This window comes from Oncorhynchus keta, chromosome 11, assembly GCF_023373465.1.
Source record: "Oncorhynchus keta strain PuntledgeMale-10-30-2019 chromosome 11, Oket_V2, whole genome shotgun sequence".
Classification (NCBI taxonomy): domain Eukaryota; kingdom Metazoa; phylum Chordata; class Actinopteri; order Salmoniformes; family Salmonidae; genus Oncorhynchus; species Oncorhynchus keta.
In genome coordinates, this window is record NC_068431.1 from 4477213 (window position 1) to 4489778 (window position 12566).

At 44.0% G+C, this 12566-nt stretch overlaps 1 protein-coding gene across 1 annotated transcript in view; it reads left to right on the forward strand.

Moving 5' to 3' along the window:
- Nucleotides 1–5915, forward strand: part of LOC127933019 (NEDD4-binding protein 2-like 1) — a 31065-nt gene extending 25150 nt beyond the window's left edge. Inside the window, exon 5 of the mRNA XM_052529210.1 lies at nucleotides 4638–5915. Within this exon, the coding sequence (XP_052385170.1) occupies nucleotides 4638–4782 (145 nt within the window). The 3' untranslated portion in view covers nucleotides 4783–5915. The remainder of the gene's footprint in view (nucleotides 1–4637) is intronic.
- The last annotated feature ends 6651 nt before the right edge of the window (nucleotides 5916–12566 follow it).

Genomic DNA, 12566 nt, shown 5'->3' on the forward strand with positions numbered 1-12566 from the left:
ATTCTACAGCCTACATTCTACAGCCTACGTTCTACAGCCTACGTTCTACAGCCTACATTCTACAGCCTACATTCTACAGCCTACGTTCTACAGCCTACGTTCTACAGCCTACGTTCTACAGCCTACGTTCTACAGCCTACGTTCTACAGCCTATGTTCTACAGCCTACGTTCTACAGCCTACATTTTACAGCCTACATTCTACAGTCTACGTTCTACATCCTACATTCTATATTCTACAGCCTACGTTCTATATTCTACAGCCTACGTTCTATATTCTACAGCCTACGTTCTACAGCCTACATTCTACAGCCTACATTCTACAGCCTACGTTCTACAGCCTACATTCTACAGCCTACGTTCTACAGCCTACATTCTACAGCCTACATTCTACAGTCTACGTTCTACATCCTACATTCTATATTCTACAGCCTACGTTCTATATTCTACAGCCTACGTTCTACAGCCTACATTCTACAGCCTACATTCTACAGCCTACATTCTACAGCCTACATTCTACAGCCTACGTTCTACAGCCTACATTCTACAGCCTACATTCTACAGCCTACATTCTACAGCCTATGTTCTTCAGCCTACATTCTTCAGCCTACATTCTTCAGCCTACATTCTTCAGCCTACATTCTTCAGCCTACATTCTACATTCTACAGCCTACTTTCTACATTCTACAGCCTACGTTCTACAGCCTACGTTCTACAGCCTACGTTCTACACCCTACGTTCTACAGCCTACATTCTATAGTCTACGTTCTACAGCCTACATTCTACAGCCTACATTTTACAGCCTACATTTTACAGCCTACATTCTACAGCCTACATTCTATATTCTACAGCCTACGTTCTACAGCCTACGTTCTACAGCCTACGTTCTACAGCCTACGTTCTACAGCCTACGTTCTACAGCCTACGTTCTACAGCCTACATTTTACAGCCTACGTTCTACATCCTACATTCTATATTCTACAGCCTACGTTCTATATTCTACAGCCTCGTTCTACAGCCTACGTTCTACAGCCTACATTCTACAGCCTACATTCTACAGCTTACATTCTCCAGCCTACATTCTACATTCTACAGCCTACGTTCTACAGCCTACGTTCTACAGCCTACATTCTACAGCCTACATTCTACACCCTACGTTCTACAGCCTACATTCTATAGTCTACGTTCTACAGCCTACATTCTACAGCCTACATTTTACAGCCTACAGCCTACATTCTACAGCCTACATTCTATATTCTACATTCTATATTCTACAGCCTACGTTCTACAGCCTCGTTCTACAGCCTACGTTCTACAGCCTACGTTCTACAGCCTACATTCTACAGCCTACGTTCTACATCCTACATTCTATATTCTACAGCCTCGTTCTATATTCTACAGCCTCGTTCTATATTCTACAGCCTACGTTCTACAGCCTACATTCTACAGCCTACATTCTACAGCCTACATTCTACAGCCTACGTTCTACAGCCTACGTTCTACAGCCTACATTCTACAGCCTACGTTCTACAGCCTACGTTCTACAGCCTATGTTCTACAGCCTACGTTCTACAGCCTACATTCTACAGCCTACATTCTACAGTCTACGTTCTACATCCTACATTCTATATTCTACAGCCTACGTTCTATATTCTACAGCCTACGTTCTATATTCTACAGCCTACGTTCTACAGCCTACATTCTACAGCCTACATTCTACAGCCTACATTCTACAGCCTACATTCTACAGCCTACGTTCTACAGCCTACGTTCTACAGCCTCGTTCTACAGCCTCGTTCTACAGCCTCGTTCTACAGCCTCGTTCTACAGCCTACGTTCTACAGCCTATGTTCTACAGCCTACGTTCTACAGCCTACATTTTACAGCCTACATTCTACAGTCTACGTTCTACAGCCTACGTTCTATATTCTACAGCCTACGTTCTACATTCTACAGCCTACGTTCTACAGCCTCGTTCTACAGCCTACATTCTACAGCCTACATTCTACAGCCTACGTTCTACAGCCTACATTCTACAGCCTACATTCTACAGCCTACATTCTACAGCCCACGTTCTACAGCCTACATTTTACAGCATACGTTCTACAGCCTACATTCTACAGCCTACGTTCTACAGCCTACGTTCTACAGCCTACATTCTACAGCCTACGTTCTACAGCCTATGTTCTACAGCCTACGTTCTACAGCCTACATTTTACAGCCTACATTCTACAGTCTACGTTCTACATCCTACATTCTATATTCTACAGCCTACGTTCTATATTCTACAGCCTACGTTCTACAGCCTACATTCTACAGCCTACATTCTACAGCCTACGTTCTACAGCCTACGTTCTACAGCCTACGTTCTACAGCCTACATTTTACAGCCTACATTCTACAGTCTACGTTCTACATTCTATATTCTACAGCCTACGTTCTATATTCTACAGCCTACGTTCTATATTCTACAGCCTACGTTCTACAGCCTACATTCTACAGCCTACATTCTACAGCCTACGTTCTACAGCCTACGTTCTACAGCCTACATTCTACAGTCTACGTTCTACAGCCTACATTCTATATTCTACAGCCTACATTCTATATTCTACAGCCTACATTCTATATTCTACAGCCTACGTTCTACATCCTACGTTCTACAGCCTACATTCTACAGCCTACATTCTACAGCCCATGTTCTACAGCCTACATTCTACAGGATACATTCTACAGCCCATGTTATACAGCCTACATTCTACAGCCTACATTCTACAGCCCATGTTCTACAGCCTACATTTTACAGCCTACATTTTACAGCCTACATTCTACAGCCTACATTCTATATTCTACAGCCTACGTTCTACAGCCTACGTTCTACAGCCTACGTTCTACAGCCTACGTTCTACAGCCTACGTTCTACAGCCTACATTCTACAGCCTACATTCTACATCCTACATTCTATATTCTACAGCCTACGTTCTATATTCTACAGCCTACGTTCTACAGCCTACAGCCTACATTCTACAGCCTACATTCTACAGTCTACGTTCTACATCCTACATTCTATATTCTACAGCCTACGTTCTATATTCTACAGCCTACGTTCTACAGCCTACATTCTACAGCCTACATTCTACAGCCTACATTCTACAGTCTACATTCTACAGCCTACATTCTATATTCTACAGCCTACATTCTACATCCTACATTCTACAGCCTACATTCTACAGCCTACATTCTACAGCCTACGTTCTACAGCCTACATTCTACAGCCTACGTTCTACAGCCTACATTCTACAGCCTACGTTCTACAGCCTACATTTTACAGCCTACATTCTACAGTCTACGTTCTATATTCTACAGCCTACGTTCTATATTAATATAATAATAAATAATATATGCCATTTAGCAGACGCTTTTATCCAAAGCGACTTACAGTCATGTGTGCATACATTCTACGTATGGGTGGTCCCGGGATCGAACCCACTACCTTGGCGTTACAAGTGCCATGCTCTACCAACTGAGCTACAGAAGGACCATATTCTATATATTCTATACATATATTCTACAGCCTACGTTCTATATTCTACAGCCTACGTTCTACAGCCTACATTCTACAGCCTACATTCTACAGCCTACATTCTACAGCCTACATTCTACAGCCTACATTCTACAGCCTACGTTCTACAGCCTACATTCTACAGCCTACATTCTACAGCCTACATTCTACAGCCTACATTCTACAGCCTACATTCTACAGCCTACGTTCTACAGCCTACATTCTACAGCCTACATTCTACAGCCTACATTCTACAGTCTACGTTCTACAGCCTACATTCTATATTCTACAGCCTACGTTCTACATCCTACGTTCTACAGCCTACATTCTACAGCCTACATTCTACAGCCCATGTTCTACAGCCTACATTCTACAGGATACATTCTACAGCCCATGTTATACAGCCTACATTCTACAGCCTACATTCTACAGCCCATGTTCTACAGCCTACATTCTACAGCCCATGTTCTACAGCCTACATTCTACAGCCTACATTCTACAGCCCATGTTCTACAGCCCATGTTCTACAGTCTACATTCTACAGCCTACGTTCTACAGCCTACATTCTATATTCTACAGCCTACGTTCTACATCCTACATTCTATTCTACAGCCTATGTTCTACAGCCTACGTTCTACAGCCTACATTCTATATTCTACAGCCTACGTTCTACATCCTACATTCTACATTTGAGTGAACATATATGGTACATGTGCATCAAAGGAGGACTGTAATACTTGTTTATCACTTTTAAATCAGTAGATTATTAATTATGTATAAATGATCTATCAGTTATCAATCTCTTGTGTATTATGTTAGGTGGTCCTTCTGTAGCACAGTTGGTAGAGCATGGCGCTTGTAACGCCAGGGTAGTGGGTTCGATTCCTGGGATCACCCATACGTAGAATGTATGCACACATGACTGTAAGTCGCTTTGGATAAAAGCGTCTGCTAAATGGCATATATTATTTATTATATTACTGTGTGGACCCCAGGAAGAGTAGCTACTGCTTTTGAAACAACTAATGGGGATCCTTATACTAATCAATTCAATAACAATAGCTGTGTTGTCTTTATACAGAATCTGTCATTGTAAGATCCCCAAGCAGAGGTTCAGGTTCTGGGAGGAAAACTGGCAAGAAGCTGACGACATCTGGGATGTCCTTAACGACAGCTCCTCCATATACCGCTGGCAGTATAGCAGAGAGGAATGGAACCTCTATTGAAGACACACACACAGTACCTCGATTTTTTTTTCTTTCTTAGCTTTTTCAAAACTACACTGTTTTTAAAAGAGTATTGGTTACCTAGCAACCCCTAGAACCCAAACAACGACGACTCGTACCTTTACTGTTGTATTTGTCCTCTCTTGCACTGATGCCTGTTTTTTGGTTGTGTCCGAGGCGTTTTGGTTTTTCATACTGTTGAGCCAGCTGCTCTTGATCGCTGTCTTGACGCCACTCGCGTTTGAAGTTCAGAACGAGAAACTGTAGGCTTATATAGAAATATTGTCCTCGGATTGAAAATAATCAGAATTAGGGTTTTGAATATTTATCATCCTAATCGAGGTGTAGATTACATCTCACACTTTCCAGTGTTCAAACATGTCAGCAAGGCTGCATGGGATTTTCTCTCAATGTGACTCTGTGCAGCCAATGGCAATGTCCACTTCAGTTATAATCGCGGGAGCCACTTGCGGGTTTGACAGCTCTAACACAGTTTTACTTTTTTTTTTTTTTTTTTTTAAATCTGATTTGAATAGTCCTAAATCGCTCTGGATAAGAGCATCTGCTAAATGTCAAATTTATATGTTTACATAGCCTGGTCCCAGATCTGTTGCGTTCTCGCCAACTGCTATTGGTCATTGGTGTGACCACAGGACCATAGGAGTTGGCAAGAGCGCAGACTGCTCTAGGATCAGGCTACAGTAGCCTACGCATAAATTGCAAGGAGTCACACTTCTGAAAGGTTTTCGTGTTGTATGGTGCTTGAAACAACAGTTGTGGGTTTGATTCCAACATGGGCCACGTATAGTTTTACTGTATGTGTATTGCTTGAGATCCTTTTCTTAATGACGCCGACAGTATTACATAAACGGGACTGTGCTGTAGGCTACTAGATTCAAGCAGAAGTGGTGGAAGTACCGAACTACGAGGACAATGTTTTCCGTACTACGCTACCTACAGATCTGCAGAATGAGTCCAAGTAGTCTAAAGTTAGTTCCTTCGTTTCTGACCGCTTTTTATAACAATAATGTTTAAAGCTTTTGCTCCCCCCTCCTGCTTTTCTACAAATTGGCATCCATCATGTTGTGTTTTTTTGCCTTCAATATGCTTTGTTGCCAGCAATAAATAATTTGAAATAATTTGCTTTAAGATTGTCTCATCATCATCATATCAAGAGTCGCTGGTGCAACACAACAGGAGAGTTTCCAGGTGGGTTAAATTGTTAGTAGCAACAGGAGAGTTTCCAGGTGGGTTAAATTGTTAGTAGCAACAGGAGAGTTTCCAGGTGGGTTAAATTGTTAGTAGCAACAGGAGAGTTTCCAGGTGGGTTAAATTGTTAGTAGCAACAGGAGAGTTTCCAGGTGGGTTAAATTGTTAGTAGCAACAGGAGAGTTTCCAGGTGGGTTAAATTGTTAGTAGCAACAGGAGAGTTTCCAGGTGGGTTAAATTGTTAGTAGCAACAGGAGAGTTTCCAGGTGGGTTAAATTGTTAGTAGCAACAGGAGAGTTTCCAGGTGGGTTAAATTGTTAGTAGCAACAGGAGAGTTTCCAGGTGGGTTAAATTGTTAGTAGCAACAGGAGAGTTTCCAGGTGGGTTAAATTATTAGTAGCAACAGGAGAGTTTCCAGGTGGGTTAAATTGTTAGTAGCAACAGGAGAGTTTCCAGGTGGGTTAAATTGTTAGTAGCAACAGGAGAGTTTCCAGGTGGGTTAAATTGTTAGTAGCAACAGGAGAGTTTCCAGGTGGGTTAAATTGTTAGTAGCAACAGGAGAGTTTCCAGGTGGGTTAAATTGTTAGTAGCAACAGGAGAGTTTCCAGGTGGGTTAAATTGTTAGTAGCAACAGGAGAGTTTCCAGGTGGGTTAAATTGTTAGTAGCAACAGGAGAGTTTCCAGGTGGGTTAAATTGTTAGTAGCAGTTAAATTGTTAGTAGCAACAGGAGAGTTTCCAGGTGGGTTAAATTGTTAGTAGCAACAGGAGAGTTTCCAGGTGGGTTAAATTGTTTCCAGTAAATTGTTAACAGGAGAGTTTCCAGGTGGGTTAAATTGTTTAGCAACAGGAGAGTTTCCAGGTGGGTTAAATTGTCAGTAGCAACAGGAGAGTTTCCAGGTGGGTTAAATTGTTAGTAGCAACAGGAGAGTTTCCAGGTGGGTTAAATTGTTAGTAGCAACAGGAGAGTTTCCAGGTGGGTTAAATTGTTAGTAGCAACAGGAGAGTTTCCAGGTGGGTTAAATTGTTAGTAGCAACAGGAGAGTTTCCAGGTGGGTTAAATTGTTAGTAGCAACAGGAGAGTTTCCAGGTGGGTTAAATTGTTAGTAGCAACAGGAGAGTTTCCAGGTGGGTTAAATTGTTAGTAGCAACAGGAGAGTTTCCAGGTGGGTTAAATTGTTAGTAGCAACAGGAGAGTTTCCAGGTGGGTTAAATTGTTAGTAGCAACAGGAGAGTTTCCAGGTGGGTTAAATTGTTAGTAGCAACAGGAGAGTTTCCAGGTGGGTTAAATTGTTAGTAGCAACAGGAGAGTTTCCAGGTGGGTTAAATTGTTAGTAGCAACAGGAGAGTTTCCAGGTGGGTTAAATTGTTAGTAGCAACAGGAGAGTTTCCAGGTGGGTTAAATTGTTAGTAGCAACAGGAGAGTTTCCAGGTGGGTTAAATTGTTAGTAGCAACAGGAGAGTTTCCAGGTGGGTTAAATTGTTAGTAGCAACAGGAGAGTTTCCAGGTGGGTTAAATTGTTAGTAGCAACAGGAGAGTTTCCAGGTGGGTTAAATTGTTAGTAGCAACAGGAGAGTTTCCAGGTGGGTTAAATTGTTAGTAGCAACAGGAGAGTTTCAGGTGGGTTAAATTGTTAGTAGCAACAGGAGAGTTTCCAGGTGGGTTAAATTGTTAGTAGCAACAGGAGAGTTTCCAGGTGGGTTAAATTGTCAGTAGCAACAGGAGAGTTTCCAGGTGGGTTAAATTGTTAGTAGCAACAGGAGAGTTTCCAGGTGGGTTAAATTGTCAGTAGCAACAGGAGAGTTTCCAGGTGGGTTAAATTGTTAGTAGCAACAGGAGAGTTTCCAGGTGGGTGGTAGTTGTTGTTATTAAACCTGGAGTGGTGGGAACGGAGTCAAGGCACAGAGGTTTCAGGAAAACCGTATTCCGGATAATAACGAATTAAAACAACAGGCTAAATAACTGACCGGCCCAAAACAGTCAGGAAAAATACAAAACGTCCACAACACAGAACAGAGAAACAAGGCCGCACAAAACCCCAAACGAGGAACAGGTGAAACCAATAAGACATAACCAACAGAAAAAGGGAGTCGGTGGCAGCTAGTAGACCGCGAGCTAGTAGACCGGCGACGACGACCGGTATTTACAGTGACGGCCCCCCAGGGTCTGCAGTGACGGCCCCCAGGGTCTGCAGTGACGGCCCCCAGGGTCTGTAGTGACGGCCCCCAGGGTCTGTAGTGACGGCCCCCCAGGGTCTGCAGTGACGGCCCGCCCAGGGTCTGTAGTGACGGCCCCCAGGGTCTAGTGATGGCCCCCCAGGGTCTGTAGTGACGGCCCCCCAGGGTCTAGTGACGGCCCCCCCAGGGTCTGTAGTGACGGCCCCCCCCAGGGGCTGTAGTGACGGCCCCCAGGGTCTAGTGACGCCCCCAGGGTCTGCAGTGATGGCCCCCCAGGGTCTGCAGTGACGGTCCCCCAGGGTCTGTAGTGACGGCCCCCCAGGGTCTAGTGACGGCCCCCAGGGTCTGCAGTGATGGCCCCCCAGGGTCTGCAGTGACGGCCCCCCCAGGGTCTGCAGTGACGGCCCCCCCAGGGTCTGTAGTGACGGCCCCCCCAGGGTCGGTAGTGACGGCCCCCCCAGGGTCTGTAGTGACGGCCCCCCCAGGGTCTGTAGTGACGGCCCCCCCAGGGTCTAGTGACGCCCCCAGCGTCTGCAGTGATGGCCCCCAGGGTCTGCAGTGACGGCCCCCAGGGTCTGCAGTGATGGCCCCCCAGGGTCTGCAGTGACGGCCCCCCCAGGGTCTGCAGTGACGGCCCCCAGGGTCGGTAGTGACGGCCCCCAGGGTCTGTAGTGACGGCCCCCAGGGTCTGTAGTGACGGCCCCCAGGGTCTAGTGACGCCCCCAGCGTCTGCAGTGATGGCCCCCAGGGTCTGCAGTGACGGCCCCCAGGGTCTGCAGTGATGGCCCCCAGGGTCTGCAGTGACGGCCCCCCCAGGGTCTGTAGTGACGGCCCCCCAGGGTCTGTAGTGACGGCCCCCCCAGGGTCTGTAGTGACGCCTGAGATGCCTTTAGACTGCTGCGCCGCTCGGGAGGATTGATAACGAGAGGAGAAAGTTCTTCTTCTTCTTTATGACCCGTTTGCACACTGTCTTCAATAAACCCAATCAGTCGTGTTTCACCTTGTCCTGTGACTTACATAGTATTTATTTACATATATATTTCATAGTCTACACAAACATTCAGACATGTTTTTGTTTTATTCGTGGTTGTGTAACAGATCCCTCTTCTCGTACTCTCCACATGATTTGCAGATAGACATTAACACACAGTCACGTGGACTGTAGAATACACACTGACAGACAGACATGTTAGATTAAGAGTTGGAAGACTTGTTATCCTCAAAAACTAGTGTCTGAGGAGTGATTTTTTTTTTTTACATCAGACGTTAAATGGTTTTCAGTAGGAGACACACGGTGGTGGAATGTGATTGGGTGGACGGGAGGAAGTCACGGGATTGTACCTGTTTCCTCCAGCATCTTCACAAGGTCCTTTGCTGTTGTTCTGGGATTGATTTGCATCTTCACAAGTTATGTCATGACGTTGGCCTCTGAGTATAGCAACCCCCCTCTGATTGGCCCTGTCCAGGGGTATAGTCGGACTGGGCAACAGTGTCTCCTGACCCCTCCTGTCTCAGCCTCCATTATTTATGCTGCAGTAGTTTATGTGTCGGGGGGCTAAGGTCAGTCTGTTATATCTGGAGTACTTCTCCTGTCTTACCCGGTGTCCTCTGTGAATTTAAGTATGCTCTCTCTAATTCGCTCTCTTCTCTCAGAGGACCTGAGCCCTAGGACCATGCCTCAGGACTACCTGGCCTGATGACTCCTTGCTGTCCCCAGTGTCGTGACGTTGGCCTCTTTGGGTATAGCAACCCCATCCTCCTCTCCCTGCCTCCCCCTTGCCTCCTTCAACTAGGCTGCTGTGGTCAGAGGTCGTAAATTCCTGAGAAGACCCTGCCACATGGCCACATAGTATAAGAGGCAGAGTAAATTTTCATAGAGAACAAAGGAATTCCTTCCACCTCACAGAACTTGAGGTCCGAACAAATGTCATGTTCCGGAAAAAGTATAAAGATCGGTGAAGAATCCAGCTACGAACTGGTCTGTTTGTCACAACTTGGGGAAGCTCATGGGAGACGGTGTGTCCACATTACCATAACGCTGTTTATATAATAGCCTCAGATATGAGGTTTTACATCTAATTGTTGTATAAGATGAATGAGTGAGTATGATACTGTTTGTAAAATTGTATAATATAATTTTGGACTGTTTAATGAAAGAAAACTCCAATCCCCTTTTTGAGTTAACTAAATCAGAGGACCGCCCCTGAGCGCAGTTAGGGTCAGGCGTCCTGGGACAGCCATTTTCTGCCATTCCGAATAAAACCCAACTTTGAGAAATGATCACAATGCTTTTCTCCATTAGGAGACAAAGGTTGTCGACCATGCTTTTCTCCATTAGGAGGGGGGACAAGACCATTGCTGAATCTTTGAACCATTCCACATGGTTAAAGTCTTAGACTATCGATACCGACAGAATAAGAACAAGTCTTTGATATTAATTTCTAGTCTGCAGCTAGGAATTCGGTATCGTTGAACGCAAAGAACGACAACCACCGAAACATCCATTCTATAACGAAACAAATGAATGTCACTCTGAACTCTCCACTATAACCATGAGAGAGAGGGAGAGAGACGGACAATTCTACAATAGAAATGAACTTTTCACCAGCGATCAAGACGACACACTGAGCGTAAATATATATATTAATTGCAATTGTTCCCGAATGAGTGAATGTTCATGTGCAGAGGATTAGCATTTCAATTGATATAATTATCACTCTGTAGTGACTTCTTAGTCACCCACTTCCCCTTTTGTCTGACAAGCCGCAATGCCGGTTCAGCCCACTAGGGCACATTCTCCTATCATTTCATGTAACCATATTTACTGTTTGTTTATGCATTTCTGTGAATTACTTAGTTAGTAATAAATAAATGATTTAAGACAATTGATGTATGGATGACTCATAGTGAAGACTGGGTTTGTGCAGATAACCAACAATTTTCGACGTTTGGAATGAGACTAACGTGAGGTAAAGTAAAGAATTAATTAATTAGAAGACTAATTGATCAGATAAAATATCTGAAAAGTTATTTTAGGAAATGATAACTTTGTAATCTGAATATCTTTCCTTGTTGCCCCGACATCTTAGGAATTATGGTTACATGATTAGTCAGTCTAATCTCGTAATAACTAATTAAAGAGAATCTTTGATAAAAACTATGTCTTCAGTTTAATGATAGTAAAGACACGACAGGTCCTTTGCTGTTGTTCTGGGATTGATTTGCACTTTTCGCACCAAAGTACGTTCATCTCTAGGAGACAGAACGCGTCTCCTTCCTGAGCGGTATGACGGCTGTGTGTTCCCATGGTGTTTATACTTGTGTACTATTGTTTGTACAATACCTTCAGGTGTTTAGAAATTGTTTAGAAATTGCTCCCAAGGATGAACCAGACTTGTCTGATTTCTTTTGATTTTCCCATAATGTCAAGCAAAGTGGCACTTGGGCCTTGAAATACATCCACAGGTACACCTTCAATTGACTCAGTTTGTCATTAATTTAGCCTATCAGAAGCTTCTAAAGCCATGACATCATCTTCTGGAATTTTCCAAGCTGTTTAAAGGAATACAGTCAACTTAGTGTATGTAAACTTCTGACCCACTGGAATTGTGATACAGTGAATTATAAGTGAAATAATCTCTCTGTAAACAATTGTTGGCAAAATGACTTGTGTCATGCACAAAGTAGTTGTCCTTCCCGATTTGCCAAAACTAGTTTATTTACAAGAATTTTGTGGAGTGGTTGAAAAATGAGTTTTAATGACTCCAACCTACGTGAATGTAAACTTCCGACTTGTGGCAGTGGAACCGTGTTGATGGAAACAGCTGGAAACAGCTGTATTGTAGAACCGTGTTGATGGAAACAGCTGTATTGTAGAACCGTGTTGATGGAAACAGCTGTATTGTAGAACCGTGTTGATGGAAACAGCTGTATTGTGGAACCGTGTTGATGGAAACAGCTGTATTGTGGAACCGTGTTGATGGGAACAGATGGAAACAGCTGTATTGTGGAACCGTGTTGATGGAAACAGCTGTATTGTGGAACCGTGTTGATGGAAACAGATGGAAACAGCTGTATTGTGGAACCGTGTTGATGGGAAACAGATGGAAACAGCTGTATTGTAGAACCGTGTTGATGGAAACAGCTGTATTGTGGAACCGTGTTGATGGAAACAGCTGTATTGTGGAACCGTGTTGATGGAAACAGCTGTATTGTAGAACCGTGTTGATGGAAACAGCTGTATTGTAGAACCGTGTTGATGGAAACAGCTGTATTGTGGAACCGTGTTGATGGAAACAGCTGTATTGTGGAACCGTGTTGATGGGAACAGATGGAAACAGCTGTATTGTGGAACCGTGTTGATGGAAACAGATGGAAACAGCTGTATTGTGGAACCGTG